The 18,008-nt window shown below is 37.6% G+C and overlaps 1 protein-coding gene across 16 annotated transcripts in view; it reads left to right on the top strand.

Annotated features, from left to right (window-relative positions):
- The window catches only part of VPS13A (vacuolar protein sorting 13 homolog A), a 248,424-nt gene that overhangs the window by 117,546 nt on the left and 112,870 nt on the right, over positions 1–18,008 (top strand). For all 16 annotated transcript variants that reach the window (XR_011379457.1, XR_016236667.1, XR_016236666.1 and 13 more), the window contains 7 exons: positions 5,231–5,310; positions 6,832–6,891; positions 7,075–7,228; positions 9,547–9,663; positions 9,745–9,848; positions 12,534–12,701; positions 14,948–15,252. Coding sequence is in view for 13 of the 16 variants with exons in the window: in XM_089336575.1 (XP_089192701.1) it covers positions 5,231–5,310; positions 6,832–6,891; positions 7,075–7,228; positions 9,547–9,663; positions 9,745–9,848; positions 12,534–12,701; positions 14,948–15,252 (988 nt within the window). In the remaining 3 variants the exon portion in view is untranslated. The remainder of the gene's footprint in view (positions 1–5,230; positions 5,311–6,831; positions 6,892–7,074; positions 7,229–9,546; positions 9,664–9,744; positions 9,849–12,533; positions 12,702–14,947; positions 15,253–18,008) is intronic.

Genomic DNA, 18,008 nt, shown 5'->3' with positions numbered 1-18,008 from the left:
AATCCTTGAGACCTCTATTTGTCTTCACATTCTAGCCCTTTAATATCTCAGAATCAGCGACAGGTATCAGACCCTTCACATACATCTCTTGACCTTCTGCCATTTGTTTCCATTCTTAGCTGTTTAGGTGATTAGATTGGACACACTTTTATAATCCAGGCTATTCTCCCTTCACCATAACCTTGATCACATCTTGAGAGCCCTTTTTGCCGTTTGAGGTAATGTCTTCATATTCCAGGAGATGAGAGTGTATGTCAACTTGTATATGTGAGAAACAGGCAGTATACAGCCTACTAGGAACTCCTTATGTTTCAAAGTTAGAATGGACATACTATCCCTAAGAAAACAATGTGTTTCCTGTGTTAGGCTTTTGTACTATATTTCTTCATTCTGCATTTTTTTTCTTGAATGATAATTGTTAATGGTAGAGGGAATTTTAAGGTAATGGTTCAGTGGTTTAACTTCATTAAACTTCTTTGTAGCATAGTAATAGTATATATCATAGAGGTAACATTACAAACTTTCAAAATAACTTTACTTTTAGAGTAGTTTTATTTAGATTCATGGCACAGTTGAGTAGACTGTACAAAGATTTCCTCTGTACCCCATGTACCCGGATATGCATAGCCTCCTCTGTTGGGAGCATGCCCCACAAGTATGATATGTTTGTTACAATTAATTAAGCTATATGAACACATCATCATTATTACTCAAAGTCCATAGTTTACATTAGAATCCACACTTGATGTTTTACCTCTCATGTGTTTGAGCAGTTGTGTAAGGACACATACCCACCATCATCTTATTACACAGAGTAGTTTCATTGTGCTTAAAGTCTGTGTTCAAGTTACTCATCCCCTATCCCTATAATTCCTGGAGCCACTGATATTTTTATCATATTCATAGATTCACTTTTCCTAGCATGTCATAGTTGGACTCATATACAGTAAGATCCTTTTTAGGTTAATTTCTTTTGATTTAGTGATATGTGTCATGGCTGGTTAGCTCATTTCTGTGGGGCTTTTCAAATGAAGAGACAGGACATGAGAACGTCCGTCCTGAGTGCGCCACCAGATAGCTTTGTGTAGACAATTTTATTTAGAGGGTACCAACAATTCTGCAAGCTAACAGGCACATAGGCAAGGTTATACATCAAATTTATAATTGGGAAAAGCGGTCCGGTCTGGTGGTCCATGATAGAGAACAGGACTGTGATGTTCAAAGACAGGCCCATTCAAATGCTTAAGCCATTTTACAAATTCCTGAAAACACCCCAGGTAACAGTTACAGTCTATTGGCCCCCTGCTGCTCCAGCTGCCTTATTCCTTTGGTGACAGGTGTGTCCATCCCCTGGCCTGTGTTGGTGGGAAAACCGAGACTGCAGCTGCACCTCTAATTCCAGGGCAGTTTGCCACTCTGAGAGACACTGAAGCAGCTTCCTCTACACATTTCATTTAATCAGTGAATAATATTCCATTGTGTGAGTCTACCACGTTTTACCCTTAACCTGCTGAAGGACATTTTCATTGTTTCCAAGTTTTGAAAGTTATGAACAGAACTGCTATAAATATTTATGTGCAATCTTTATTGACATAAATTTTGAGTTTCTTTGGATAAATACCAAGGAACTTGATTGCCAGATCATATGGTAAGAATCTGTTAATTTTGTAAGAAACTGGCAGGCATTTTCCAAGGTAACTATACCATTTTGCATTTCTGGCAGCAGTAATTGAGATTGTTTTTCATTGCATGACTTCTCCTGCTTTTGGTGTTTCAGTGTTCTAGATTTTGGTTATTCTAATAGGTGTATAATGGTAATTTGAATTTCCTTATTGACATAATATGTGAATTATGTTTTCATATGCTTATTTTGCCATCTGTATATCTTGTTAGTGTTAAGATCTTTGACTTAAAAAAAAAAAGATCTTTAATCAGTTTCTTAAGCAGGGAATAAATTAGCTTATCCTGAAACTTAGCTAGGAGATATGATTTATACATCCTCCCCCACCCCCATATTTTGAACTTGTTCCATAGCCTTGAGAACTTGAGTGTGATATACTGTATTCTGGTTTTCCCATGCCAACACCATCATGTATAGAAGATATGTTTTTGTTTTATTATGATTTTCACAATAGGAAACAGTTTGATAATTGGAAAGAAAAGTAAACCAACTTGATAATGTTCTATAGTGATTCATAAATATTATAATAGTTACATTTGTAATTTGTTTTTCCAAGAGCAGAGGATTAGAATAACCTTGTAAATACAGCACAATTAATAACAAGGAATTATTGATGCACCTATTTTTGTAATAGTTTTACTTCAGTTTTTTCAGGAGTGGTTAATAGTTTCTTATGTAAAGTCAATGATCAGCCGGTGCTGCGGCTCACTAGGCTAATCCTCCGCCTAGCGGCGCCGGCACACCGGGTTCTAGTCCCGGTTGGGGCGCCGGATTCTGTCCCAGTTGCCCCTCTTCCAGGCCAGCTCTCTGCTGTGGCCCGGGAGTGCAGTGGAGGATGGCCCAAGTGCTTGGGCCCTGCACCCCATGGGAGACCAGGAAAAGCACCTGGCTCCTGGCTCCTGCCATCGGATCAGCGCGGTGCGCCGGCCGCGGCGGCCATTGGAGGGTGAACCAACGGCAAAGGAAGACCTTTCTCTCTGTCTCTCTCTCTCACTGTCCACTCTGCCTGTCAAAAAAAAAAAAAGTCAATGACCAATAATTGATGAATCAGTAAATGTAGACAAAGTTGCACTTGTTATGAGTTGAAAGTGGTAGGAAAACTGATTATGTGCTCATAAGCTTTTAATTTGGAGGAATTTGTGGAACTTGGCATTTTTTCTCAAGAATAATATACTTAGTTTGTAGTCCTTTCTTCCAGGGTCTAGATATGAATTTTTAGCAGGCATATGTATTATGCTAGTGATAGTTTTTAAGGCATTATACAAAATCTCTTCTACAGCAATTTTCTTAGTCTAACAGATTTTGAACAGATGCAGTAATGTAACTAGTAAGTACTGATTACAGACTAATAAGGTTTATTTTTTTTTAACTTTTATTTAATGAATATAAATTTCCAAAGTACAGCCTATGGACCACAATGGCTCCCCCCCCATAACTTCCCTCCCACCTGCAACCCTCCCCTTTCCCTCTCCCTCCCCCCTTCCATTCATATCAAGATTCATTTTCAATTCTCTTTATATACAGATGATCAGTTTAGCATATATTAAGTAAACTGTAAAAAATACAGTTTGCACCCACATAGAAACACAAAGTGGAAAATACTGTTTGAGTACTTGTTATAGCATTAAATCTCAATGTACAGCACATTAAGGACAGAGATCCTACATGAGGAATAAGTGCACAGTGACTCCTGTTGTTGACTTAACAAATTGACACTCTTGTTTATGGCATCAGTAATCACCCTAGGCTCTTGTCATGAGTTGCCAAGGCTATGGAAGCCTTTTGAGTTCACCAACTCTGATCATATTTAGACAAGGTCATAGTCAAAGTGGAAGTTCTCTCCTCCCTTCAGAGAAAGGTACCTCCTTCTTTGATGACCTGTACTTTTCACTGAGATCTCACTCACGGAGATCCTTCATGTAGGGTTTGTTTTTTTGTGTGTGTTTTGTTTTGTTTTTTGTTTGTTTGTTTGTTTGTTTGTTTTTTGCCAGAGTGTTTTGGCTTTCCATGCCTGAAATACTCTCATGGGCTTTTCAGCCAGATCCGTCTGTCTTAAGGGCTGATTCTGAGGCCAGAGTGCTGTTTAGGGCATCTGCCATTCTGTGGGTCTGCTGTGTATCTCGCTTCCCATGTTGGATCGTTCTCTCCCTTTTTTATTCTATCAGCCAGCAGTTGCAGACACTAGTCTTGTTTCTGTGATCCCTTTGGCTCTTAGTCCTATCATTATAATCAATTGTGAACAGAAATTGATCACTGGGACTAGTGAGATGGCATTGGTACATGCCAACTTGATGGGATTGAATTGGAATCCCCTGATATGTTTCTAAACTCTACCGTTTGAGGTAAGTCAGCTTGAGCATGTCCCGAATTGCACATCTCTTCCCTCTCTTATTCCCACTCTTATATTTAACAGTGATTGATCACTTGTCAGTTAAGTTTCAACACTTGAGAATAACTATGTATTGGTTACAGTATTCAACCAAAAGTATTAAGTAGAACAAACAAACAAACAAACAAAATACTAAGAGGGATAACGTATTCAGTTGTTCATCAACAGTCAGGGCAAGGGCTGATCAAGTCACCGTTTCTCATAGTGTTCATTTCACTTTAACAGGTTTCGTTTTTGGTGCTCAGTTAGTTGTCACCGATCAGGGAGAACATATGGTATTTGTCCCTTTGGGACTGGCTTATTTCGCTCAGCATAATGCTTTCCAGATTCCTAACAGGGATCACTTTTCAGTTAAAATTTAAACACCTAAGAATAATTGTGTGTTAATTACAGAGTTCAACCTAGTACTATTGGTTGAACTCTGTAATAAGGTTTATTTTAACCTAAACTGATATACAGAAAATCTTGATTCCTCATCACGTTGTTGAGCTATCTTCTCAATAACTGGATTGTAAAAAATTTTGATAATTTTCTAACTATTTCTGTGGCCCAAGGCCAGAATTCTCCTATGCCTTTTGATTGCTCCTCAAAGTCATTCTGGTTTTTCTTTTCAAAATTTATTTCTTTACAGGGATAGCTCTCATCTGCTGGCTCACTCCCCAAATGCCCACAACATTTAGGAACAGATAGGCTGAAGTGTAGAATAGGGAATCCAGGACTCCCATGGGTGACAGCAACCCAATTACTTGAACTATCATTGCAGTCTCCCAGGGACTGTCTTAGCATGAAACAAGTAAGGAGCCAGAGCTAGATGTGGAACCCAGGTATTCCATGCTGAAACACCAGAATCTCAAGTGTTCAGGGTAAGCTTGCCTGCCCCTATTCTTCTTTTTCTTTAACTGACTGCTACTTTTTCTTACCTTTCTTCCTATCTGGGTTTAAATTTTAGTCTTGTATGTCACACAAGATAGAGAAAGGAAATTGTGAGGATATATTATTCTTGCAGAGTTTCAAAAAATAAAGAAGGGACCAGATTGGGTAAGGTCACATACAAGGCCCAGAAGTCATACAGGAAAGTCTTTTACAATTCCACTATTACTCATATTGCCTGCATTTATTGTCAGTAATTTTATGATAGATAATTTAAAAATTATTTTCAGATGTAAACAAGAAGCCAGTTTATTTGGTTACAACACTGGATAATACAATGGAAGATCTGTTAACACTGGAATATGTGAAGGTAAGCCAGCTGCTGGAATGTTGTGATAAGTTTCCTAAGTTTAGTAATATTCAGCTTGTTTAATTTTCATTTCTACTGCAGTCTTTGTCACTTGTAATACTTTAAGGTTTCCCATCATCCTGTATTTAACAGTTGTGATTTAGGAATAATTTCATATAGCAAATTAAGTAGCTCTGTGTTCTAAGTAGACAGGATCTGTAGTTTGACTTTTTCCCCCCAACAGCATACTAAAAAAATATTTTAGTCTTGATGGAATTTATTATTGAATATGATGCAAAGTGATGCTTCCAATTCATTTACCATCATTGTTTGAAGTTACCTGATTTTCCTAGTGTCCATGACTCTATTCTGTTCCTATTGATTTATGGTATTTGTATTATTATCTGTTAGTTGAATGTATTATGGTCCATTTCTGCTTTATTCCGCGTTTTCATTTATTTTTTTATGTAAGTGCAGCATTATCTTTAAAATTGCTGTAACATAAGAATAATGCTAAAATAATATTTTATTTCTTTTAAGATCACTTTGCTATCTGTTACTAATGTTAGATGTGTTAGGATTTTTGTTATTAGTTATGCATTAAATAACTTTTAGATTACCAGAGTGTTTCTAGAGCTGAAGAAAATAAATGGATAACGAAAATATGGTATAAATAGAGTGGAATATTATTTGATCTTTAAAGGGGAGAATCCTATTATTTGTAACAACGTGGATGACTCTGGAGAACATTATCATAACTGAAATAATCTATTAAAGACAAAAATTAAAGATCTCACCTATATACAGAATCTGACAAAGTTTGGCTCATAGAAGTTAAGAGTAGAATGGTGGTTACCAGAGGCTGGGGAGCATAGGGGAGGCAGGGATGGGGAATTGTTGATCAAAGGGAACAAAGTTTTAGATAGACAGGGAGAAATAAGTTTTGAGATCTCTTGCTCAGCAGGGTGACTATAATCAACACTAATGCTTGTGTATTACAGAATAACCAAGAGTAAAATTTTCAAATGCCTCACCATAAAAAAAAAATAGATAAGATAGCGACTATGTATATCAGCTTGATTTAATCATCCCACAATATTTAAATGTATGAATCATATTTTATCCCATAATGAATACATTTTTGGTTTATCTATCAAAACTAATACTGATAAGTTTTTTTAGGAAAAAAAACAATATTTGAATATTTGTTGGACAGTTGTCATAAATTTTGTTTTCAAATAAAGGAGGAAGAAATTTGGAGGAATTGTTGATACCGAAATGTTCTTTACACTTCATATTGTGTAACTTCCTTTCTTGATGATATGCAACATTTATTCAGTACTTGCTATGTGCCAGAGAGGCCTATACTTAACACATTTCTTTTGTTCTGGTAAAGCAGTTGCTTTTTTAGGTAAACTTAAATTATATATTAAAAAAACTGGAAAAATTACACAAATGTATAATAAGACGGTCATGTAATTATACAGTCAGGTACACATATTCAAATACACATGTCCTAATAGCTTTGTTTTCTCTGAGTAGGTTGAAAAAGGTGTACCTGACTTGAAAAGTACCTATAACAACGTGGTACAACTGATTAAGGTATGAGAGGATAATAATTTATTTTTAACTAGATACTAGATTTCTAAGTATATTGTGAAAATTATTTTCTGAATGTATAAGATTTGTTAACTGTATCCTTTGTAGCCAAAGTATAGTGTTTTATAGAGACCAGACAAGCAAATTTTGATTGACTTATTTAGTAAAATCAGCCTTGTTCTTTAGGTGAATTTTTCTTCTTTGGATATTCATTTACATACTGAAGCACTTGTAAATACAATAAGTTATCTCAATAACATCCTTCCACAAACAGAGGAAAAATCAACTTCAGCATATGTTGGAGAGACTGAAGACAAAGGAGATGTCATTAAAAAATTAGGTATGTGTCTTTAAAACTCAACCTCAAATATTTACCAAGCAGATGATAAATTTAGTCTTATTTTAGTAACTTGAAAATTTTTTAAGATTTTTTATTTATTTGAAAGTCAGAATTATATAGAGAGGGAAAGACCCAGAGAGATTGTCTACTAGTTTACCCCAAAGATAGCTGCAGCGGTCAGGGCTGTGCCAGGCTAAAGCCAGGAGCCAGGACCTCCTTCCAGGTCACCCACGTGGGTGGCAGGGGCCCAAACACTTGGACCATCTTGTGCTACTTTTTTCCAGGCCATTACCAGGGAGCTGGATTGGAAGTGAAGTAGCCAGAACATGAACCAGCACCTCTATGGGGTGCTGGCATTGCAGGTAGCAACTTTACCCACTATGCCACAACACTGGCCCCTATTAACTTGAAATACTGGCTTCAGAATTCTATTTGTTTATTCTATTTATTATATAATTGGTTTTAATTTAAGGTTATACAGAAGTATTTAGACTAAAACTCATGGGGCCGGTGCTGTGGCACAGTGAGTTAAAACCCCGGCCTGCAGTGCCCACATCCCATATGGGCGCCAATTTGAGTCCTGGCTACTCCACTTCCGATCCAGCTCTTTGCTATGGCCTGGGAACGCAGTAGAATATGGTCCAAGTTCTTGGGCCCCTGCACCTGCTGGGAGATACAGAAGAAGCTCCTGGCTTTGCATCAGATCAGCTCAACTCTGGCTGTTGCGGTCATTTGGAGAGTAAACCACCAGATGGAAGATCTCTCTCTCTCTCTCTCTCTCTCTCTCTCTCTCTGGCTGTACCTCTCTTTGAAATAAATAAAATAAATCCTAAAAAAACTAAAAAAAAATGCATTAAATAACATTCTTTTAGATAAGAAAAATGTGACTAAAATGTGATGTCATAGTTTAGCAGTTTAATTTTAAATTAGAATAAAAGTTGAACATTCATAATCTGAAAATCTGAAATGCTTCAAAATCCAAAATTTTTGTATTATCTTTTTTTTTTTTTTGACAGGCAGAGTGGACAGTGAGAGAGGGAGAGAGACAGAGAGAAAGGTCTTCCTTTGCCGTTGGTTCACCCTCCAATGGCCGCCGCAGCTGGTGCGCTGCGGCCAGTGCACCGCGCTGATCCGAAGCCAGGAGCCAGTTGCTTCTCCTGGTCTCCCATGGGGTGCAGGGCCCAAGCACTTGGGCCATCCTCCACTGCACTCCCTGGCCACAGCAGAGAGCTGGCCTGGAAGAGGGGCCACCGGGACAGAATCCGGCACCCTGACCGAGACTAGAACCTGGTGTGCCGGCGCCGCAAGGCGGAGGATTAGCCTAGTGAGCCGCAGTGCCGGCTCTTGTATTATCTTATCAGTTTTAGAAAACTTGTGGATTTGGGAACACTTCAGATTTTGGGTTTCTTTTTTAGTTAGGGATGATTGCATTTTATTGATTTTTTTTTCCTCATAGGAAATATCTATACAAATATCTATATTCTTTCCTTATAGGAAATACAAGTTATCTATTGTAGTGATATAGTGATGATTCTCAAATCTGTTAGTTTAGGTTTTATTTCCTCTTTGTGCTACAATCGTAATTGCTTGCTATAACAGGGTCCACTAAAGAAAGAAAAACCACACACAAATTTGAATAATGAAAGCTTAATATGAAAAATAAAATTTTTTAAATACTTTATTTGAAAATCAGAGTTACAGGGGGAAAGATAGATCTTCCTTCTGTTGGATCACTCCCCAAAATGGTCACCATTGCTGGGTCTGGGCCAGGTGAAAGCTACGAACCCAGACCTCTATCCAGGTCTCCCACATGGGTGGCAGGGGACCCAGAATTTGGTGCATCTTCTGCTGCTCTCCCATGCTCATTAGCGGGGAGCTGGAATGGAAGCATAGCAGCCAAGTTGGACACCAGTGCCTTGATATGGGATGCCAGTGTTGTAAGTGACATCATAAGTCACTGTGGCACAATGCCAGCCCCAACTTGAGCTTTGTAAATAGTAAAAACTTGTTTTTAAATACTAAGTATCACCTAGTTGAGTCCCATAAGTTTGAGTATTTTATAGCTACAGCTTCCTAAACTCAAATGTTTAGTCTCTAAGAACAGTGTTATGTTTTGCCTCTGTATTTGCTTTTGTTTTCATGGTATTTGTTTTTTGGAATTCCCAGTAAAGTAGGGAAGATTTTATTTAGCTTTCATTTGCAAATCAAGTTTTTTGTAGTATTGTTACTTGTGGTGATATTTCAGTTACTTCATAAGTGTAGTGAAAAGCTACTGAAAGTTTTTCCTTATGTTTTAACATATGATTTTTTTTTTGCAGCTTTAAAACTATCCACAAATGAGGATATTATTACCTTGCAAATTTTAGCAGAATTATCATGTTTACAAATCTTCATTCAGGATCAGACACGTAACATTTCTGAAATTAAGATTGAAGGTAATAATGTTTCAAATATTTCAAAAAAAATTCAAAACTTAAATGTAGGAAAAGCAGTTACTTTTCCTTTTATTCCCTTAGGGCTTGATGCTGAGATGGTTATGAGGCCTTTAGTTGCTGAAATAAATGCAAAGCTAAGAAATATAGTTGTTTTGGATTCTGATGTAACAGCCATATATAAAAAGGTGAGAATTTGTATTTACTAAGTAATAGTAATAGCTGATGCTGTGGTGCAGTGGGTTAATGCCCTGGCCTGAAGTGCCAGCATCCCATTTGGGCGCCGTTTCGAGACCCGGCTGCTCCACTTCCAATCCAGCTCTCTGCTGTGGCCTGTCAAAGCAGTAGAAGATGGCCCAAGTCCTTGGGCCCCTGCACCCACTTGGGAGACCCGGAAGAAGCTCTTAGCTCCTGGCTTCAGATTGGCGCAGCTCCGGCCGTTGCGGCTATTTGGGGAGTGAAATAGCAGATGGAAGTTTTATTTTCATCGATGTTTTCTAGTGTAGCTGTTGCAGTTTTAAGAGTCCTTTGAACAGGATGGTATTAGAAGTTGAAAGATAGATATTTTCTTCCCTAGTGTAAAGCAGTTAAGGTTTTTTGGAAGAGACACTGTTGTGAAGTTGGACAGGCTTACATTTTCTTGTTAAATGTGATTCCCTTCATTGTAGCACTGCTTCAGATCCCTTCTGTTATATATTGTATTTGAGATGGAGGTTACGGGTCTGGGATTCTGCTCCATGCTCAGGCTTTCATCTTCCCTCTGCTCTTGCGCCTCAGAAAGTGCTGTTTGTATACTCTTGGCTCTTTACTTGATGTTTTGGACTATTGCTTGTTTCTCAGTGCTTGAGATCTTAATGGTGAGTATTTGGGGAAAGGGCAAAAGGAAGAGTGAGTAGACTCATCAGCATCTGGTCCATTTTCAGCCCTAGTCAGGGCTGTTTCTCTGTTTCTCAAAATGAGGCATTCTTGGTGATCCTCTCCCCCTCTACCCATTCACCTGACAGGATGTTTATGGTGGCTCCTCTGTAGTGTTGATTAATTCTCCTCTGCCACAATAGAAGGGGGGCGGCCCTCAAATGGTCTGGTTCCAGGAAGTTTTCTGTTCTCCCATATATGGAGTTTTCTTGTCCCTGGGGTTTTGAATCTTCACGTGGACTCTAAGAGCAAAAGGTCTATTGTCCTTCCCTTAGGGTCTTAAAGCTTGGTTTTGAGAAGAAGATAATCCTTGGGATGCTTTGGGGCTTTTCTGCAGTACAGGCTTCTCTTTCTCAGCATCATAACCACGGAAAATTTTATATGATTTTTTGCCCTGCCTGCAGTCTTTCCTGTGCTCCCAACAGACTCATGAAGTACCTGCAACTGAGCGTGAACTCCCCTTCTCTCTGTGGTTTACAGGCATTCTGTATGTCACATTAGTCCACAGTCAACCTTTGTTATTATAGCTGAATTATATTCTTTCCTAGCTTATATAGTACCTAGCATCCATTTCTCCTTCTCTCTGTTGCAAGTGAGGGGATGCTTGCTTCTGTCTTTTCCTGAAATATCTGTTTTCACTTTTCCTTAGGTTTTACTGTGCTTTATTGTCCTGTGGCCTCAGATTTGTACTATTTTTAAGAAAAATTATGATTCTGTAGTTTTCAGGTCGTTTCTTATTGGTAGGATTTGGAATGACCCTCTCTCCAGCTTTGTGCATCTTAGATAAAAGTAGAACTGTAGAGTTCTTTTTCAGCCTTGTCTTGTACCTCAACATTTCAGAGGTCCCTCATATCTTTGGTTCTTGAGGACTGTTTAGTCTGTGGTTGGAATGGATTGCTTGTTGATGGTGTTGTTGTTGTTGTTGTTCTTCTGACAAGCAGAGTTAGAGAAAGAGAAACAGAGAGAAAGGTCTTCCTTTTTCCATTGGCTCACCCCTCAAGTGGCTGCTACGGCTGGTTCGTTGTGGCCGGCACGCTGCGCTGATTGATCCGAAGCCAGGAGCCAGGTGCTTCCTCCTGGTCTCCCATGCGGGTGCAGGGCCCAAGAACCTGGGCCATCCTCCAATGCACTCCCGGGCCACAGCAGAGAGCTGGATGGAAGAGGAGCTACCAGGACAGAACCGGCCCCCCAACTGGGACTAGAACCCGGAGTGCCGGCGCCGCAGGCGGAGGATTAGCCTAGTGAGCTGTGGCACCGGCCTTGTTGATGGTTCTTTAGCCCCTTGCCCTTGTGCCTACCATTTAAGAAAGTCAAGAACACTATGAACAAAGTTAGTGCTCTCACCATGTTCTAAAATTTCTATCTCCTGTTGTCTCCATAATTTTCAATTGGTATTTCTGAGCTTGAGATTTTAACTCAAGTAGGTAAGGTAATTCCTAGTTTGTAACTAAGATGAACTCTTAACTAACTTATAAATTAAAAAAAATTATTAAAGATGAAACCCTTTTGAGCAGTCTGTAAAATCTATTCACCTTCATCAAGTCAAACGAAGTAGATTACATTTACTTGTACAGGTTTTTTATTTTATTTTATTATTTATTTTATTGTATTTTAGACGATTAGCCAGAAATACACTTATATGGTGATTGTTAGTACCAAAGAGTATACTGTGAATGAAAATGCATATTCTGTTTTCTCTTCTGTTCTCCATTTAAAACACAAAAAAACTGAGCCATGCCTACTAACTTGACTTTATGACCCACAAAGGAACAGAACTGATATCAGCAATTTGAAAAACCTTGCAGTATAGTTTCTAATAAAGCAATTAAAATTGTTGCCTCCTTTGTATTTGGCTTGAATACTTGACTATTCAATATATGTACATTTTGTTTTCTTTTTGTACTGAAGGCACATCACTTCAAAAATGGATTATAATAATTTAATTTTATCTTATTAAGGCTGTTTATATCACTGGAAAAGAAGTTTTCAGCTTCAAAATGATTTCTTACATGGATGCAACTGCTGGTCCTGCATACACAGATATGAATGTGGTTGACTTTCAGGTTGATTTAACTGTTGGTTGCATTGAAGTAGTTTTTGTCACAAAATTTCTGTATACTGTATTGGTAAGTATTTTAACAAATTGTTTGCTATGTGTAAAATATAAAGAATAACAAGAATTCTTGGCTTAATTAACTTTTTTTTCTGAGTTTTCATGATTTTCTGGGTATAATGTAATGCTTGAAATGAATATGTATTACCTTTTATAAACATCAATTTACATAAGCATATTGCAGTTATTGAACTTTATGTTTAATATAGTAGCATTGAATATGTGATATTTAGCATATGACAGTTACATATTTAAATTTTTTAAAACATGACAGGAGCTTAAATCCTTGTTTTGCAAAATACTGAATATGTAATTAAAACCTTTTGGTTTCAAGTCACAATTAAAAGTAATATTTTCAATTGCATTATAATCCTTTGAATATAGGAGCTTTATTTATTTTATTTATTGGACAGGCAGAGTTAGACAATGAGAGAGAGAGTGAAAGGTCTTCCCTCCGTTGGTTCACTCCCCAAATGGCCCCCTACGGCTGGTGCTGCGCCGATCCGAAGCCAGGAGCCAGGTGCTTCCTCCTGGTCTCCCTTGCGGATGCAGGGCCCAAACAGTTGGGCCATCCTCCACTGCCTTCCCGGGCCACAGCAGAGAGCTGGACTGGAAAAGGAGCAACCGGGACTAGATAGAACCTTGGGTGCTGGCACCACAGGCGGAGGATTAGCCTAGTGAGTCGCGGTGCCGGCCTGAATATAGGAGTTTTAAAAAGTTAGATTTAAACACACATTTGACTCTGCCCTAAGGTGTTTGAGGTATTTTTTTTCCTGTTTTCCACAAGTTTCTCTTTTGTTGCTATGTTTTTCCCTTGTTGTCAGTTGATACTTTTTGTGGTGTCACACCTGTCTCTAACATTATTATCTTTTCTTTTAAAATGGTGTCTCAACGTTCTAGAGTATAACTAGGCAATCAAATCTAAGGATATGTGAGGTGAGGTGTTTAACATAGTGGTTAAGATGCCCACATCCCATAGCAGAGTGACTCTATGTTTTGAGTTCATCTTCCTGCTACAACAGACTATGGGAGGCAGTGTGCTAGACCAAACAGTTGGGTCCCTGCCACCAAGTTCCTGGTTCCCAGCTTCAGCCTGGTTCAGTCCTGGCCGTTGGAGACTGAAGATGGAACTCCTGTCTGTCTCTGTGTCTCAAATAAATACATTATCTTTAAAAATCTAAGGGTTTAATAGAGTAAATAGACCAAATATGGAAATATTTATAAACAAGGAGTAGATTTGTGTACTTGCTTAATATATTTCAGGATTTAGAACCTTTTTTTTTGTTTTGTTTCATTAAGTAAATAAAAATGTAGGCCAGCACTGTGGTGCATTGGGATAAGCTGAGACTTACAATGCAAGTGCCTGTTGAAGTCCACTTCCAATCTAGTTCCCTGTTACAGCACCTGAGAAAGCAGCAGATGATGGCCTGCCTACCATCATCTGGATGGAATTTCTTTTTCATGGCTTTGGAGCAGCCCAGCCCCAGCTGTTGCTATTTGGGGAGTGAACCAGTGGATGGAAGATCTCCATCTCTCTGTTTCTCTTTCACTTAATCTGTCACTCTGCCTTTCAATAATGAATAAATTTTGAAGAAAAAAAGTAAAGATGAACAAGTGTTTTTTAATTTCTTTTTATTAGTCAAAAACATGTCACTGATGCCTCTTATAACTTTATATTTAAGAATTATTTAAAATAAGTATTATTTTTCCCCTGAATGCGAAAATTAAGTGTAAGTCTAAGGAATTTATACGTTGTGTCATTGAAATACTTTTTACTATAATTCAAGAATTAGAAAAGTTAATTTGAGAGCTTTGGAAGAAAAATGTTTTTTTTTTTTTAATCTTAAAAATAAAATCTCTGTCCATTGAGTTTGTATGGGAACTGGAATTATTTAGCTGTTAAGGAAAGTGAGACAATACAGGAAACAGATATCAGTGAGACATTCAAGTATTGATATTTTGCTTTATTCCAAGGATGATTTTTTATTTTATCTATACTAATATGCATGGTTTTTTAAAAAAAACTTTTATGCCATATTATCTCTAAGGCCATTCTGCATGAACTTTTTGAGGTATTCTCATTTCTTTGTGTTATTAATTTTTATAGTCGAAAATTTGTATTTTTGTAGACAGACTTGGAATAAATAATGCCTGTAGCAAATAAAAATTCTTAATGAAAATAAAATCATGAACATCAACATGTATTTATTAGGTCTTATCGATGGTAACTTTAAGAATAAAGCTTTGTTATCTTTACAGGCTTTTATAGATAATTTTCAAGCAGCTAAACAAGCCTTGGCTGAGGCAACTGTTCAGGCAGCAGGAATGGCTGCTACTGGTGTAAAAGAACTGGCACAGAGGAGTTCCAGAATGGCATTGGATGTTAACATCAAAGCCCCTGTTGTAGTCATCCCACAGTCTCCAGCATCTGAAAATGTTTTTGTTGCTGATTTTGGACTCATCACAATGACAAATACATTCTATATGATAACAGAGAGCCAGAGCAATCCCCCACCTGTTATTGATTTGATAACGATAAAGCTGAGTGAAATGCGACTATACAGGTAAGCTTTTTATATTTGTGTAGAATGCTGTCTTAAAATTTTTACATTAAAGGCTTTGGCATCTTGAGAATTTTGTGTGCAGTGATATTTGTCTTCCCCAAGCATTTTTTGGTAAGATCGATCATCATCTTATAGTTTTAAAAACCTGAGAAGTATTTGAAAATTACTTCTTAGGTAATTAGGGAAACTGAAATTTATTTTCTGATGAAATCTGCTTTTGTGTGGTTTTTGGAAGTTCTTCATAAATTTTAAAGTTGTTGAAGAATTTAATGGTATAAAGTTGATGGCAGTATCCCCTTCTTAGTCACCAATATCTGATTATGTGTTTTTACTTACTGTTCTGGTAAGAGGTTTCAGTTTTTCTGATTTAAAAAAGACAGCTTTTGGTGTATTTTCATTTCTTTTTTAAAATCTATTTATATAGTAGAAAGAGTTGAAACTATTTATATAGTTGAAAGAGCAAGAGATCTTCCATCCCCCAGTTCACTCCCCAAATAGCCACAACAGCCAGCACATGCCAGGCCAAAACCAGGAGCTAGGAGCTTCTTCCAGGTCTCCCACATGGGTGGCAGGGCCCCAAGCACCTGGGCCATCTTCTGCTGCTTTCCCCATGCCATCAGCTGGGAGGGGGATCAGAAGTGGGGCAGCTGTGGCATACATGGGTGCCCACATGAGGTGCCAGCATTCTAGGCAGCTACTTTATCCTCTGTGCTACAACACTGGCCCCTAGTGTTACTTTCTCTAACGTTTTTCTGTTTGTTCTTTCATTGATTTTTATTTGATATTTATTATTGTATTTATTACATATATTTATTTCCTTCTGTTTAGTTTAATTTGCTCTTTTTCTTTGTTTAGAGATTATTGATTTAATGCATTTCTTCTTTTCTACTATGTACTATAGTGCTATAAATTGTAGTGCTATACATGTTGATGTTAACTTTTAATTCCTTTCTGTGTAGCTCTCTTCCCTCTGTCATTTTGGCATACGAACTCTTGCTGTGTTTGTCTCCCAGGACTCTAAACTCCATCATCTCAATTCAGATAGTTTCCCGGCCTTTTTTTCAGTTCTTCCTTCCTGATCTGTAAATTGTCTCAAAACAATAGTAAACACCTTGTGTTTTCCCTGTTTCTCTGGAATCACTATTTTTTGAGATCTTTTGTCTTGCCTAAATAAATAAATATATATATATGTATATATATATTTATCTCCTGCATGTTTTCTGGAAGGAGGTGGGAAGTTGTTTCAGGCAGGAGGGCAAACACAGTTGATGTTACTCCATTTTGGATGAGAAAAGTTCATAAATTGAATATTTGAACATTTACTAAGCACCTAATATATCCCATGTACAGTAGTAGAAACAAGATATATAATAGTGAATCTTTTTAAGGGATTAATAAATAATGCCTATCTTTTTGGGTTGTTGTGGTAGATTCCATTTAATGAATTTAATGAGCTGATGCATATACATAGTAATTCTAGATTTTTGAAGAGTTTTAGTAAATAGGTCAAAAAGAGACAAAACTGGAGGTTAGAGGAATATTTTGTAACTGGTAGTAATTTACATCAGAATTATAGGTGACTCTTTGGAGAGGAAGAACGTATGTATTGATGTTGACAAACCCGTAAGGTCTGACCCACAATAAAGCTGTTTACCTGCTCCTGTTAGCTATGGATTTGGAGAGTCCAAATCAACTGCAGATAAACTTGTTAAAAGACAGTGTGCCATTTTGCCAGTTATCAGAAGCCAAATAAGGACACACTGAAGTTCATTTAAGAGAATCGCACCCATTTCCAAGTAGCTCTTGAGCATGTAAGAAATGCTGGACATCTGAAATTTTAAACAAGTTAAATTGTCAGCCAAGCTGAAAGAAGCAAAACCCACAGTATAAAGGCTGAAACTGGCTGGAGGCTAGCCGCATTGAATTCAAGTATCAGCAAATTTTTCAAGCAGTATAGAAATATATCAATAAGACAAACTTTTTCTCCTTTTATCTCAACCTCATTCTCTATACAAGAAACCCTTTGTTCTTAGGTTATATATATCCTTCTGAATATAAGCCATGGGTATAGAAGTGTATTTTTGTCTGAATAAATATTTTGTATATACAATAAACCCCTGAGATGATGTGACAAAAAAAAGAATTACAGTTGACTTAAAAGTAGAATTAGTAGTAGCTGATTATTTAAAAATTTTTAAATATTTATTTGATGGGGCCTGCACTATGGCATAGCAGGTAAAGCTACTCCCTGCAATGCCAGCATCCCATTTGAGCACTGGTTTGGGTTTTGGCTGCTCTGCTTCTGATCCAGCTCCCTGCTAGTGTGCCTGGGAAGGCAGTGGAAGATGGCCCAAGTCCTTGGGCCCCTGCACCCACATGGGAGACCCAGAAGAAGCTCCAGGCTCCTGGCTTCGGATCTACCCAGCTCTCATCATTGCATCTATTTGGGGAGTGAGCCAATATATGGAAGAGCCTATATATATTTATATAAAATATTCCTTATAGGGCTTTTAGGTTCCTTACCTTCGTAGTGTTGAGATTACACAGATACATGAATGCATGTATAAGTCTAATGTCATTTTATGGATTACCCATAAAATGGTTCGATACTAGGCATTCTGAGGGATCCCTGATGAAGTCTGCTTTCTTTTTTTGTTTTTGCTGTTGAGAAAATGGTAGTTTAAATTCTACAGTCATAGTTTCATACCTTAAGGATTTGCTACCAGTTTAAATGTAAGTACATTATATGGAGAAGT

This window comes from Oryctolagus cuniculus, chromosome 1, assembly GCF_051225735.1.
Source record: "Oryctolagus cuniculus isolate XC-2025 breed Fujian yellow rabbit chromosome 1, ASM5122573v1, whole genome shotgun sequence".
Classification (NCBI taxonomy): Eukaryota; Metazoa; Chordata; class Mammalia; order Lagomorpha; family Leporidae; genus Oryctolagus; species Oryctolagus cuniculus.
This window is presented reverse-complemented; position numbering and strand designations above follow the sequence as displayed.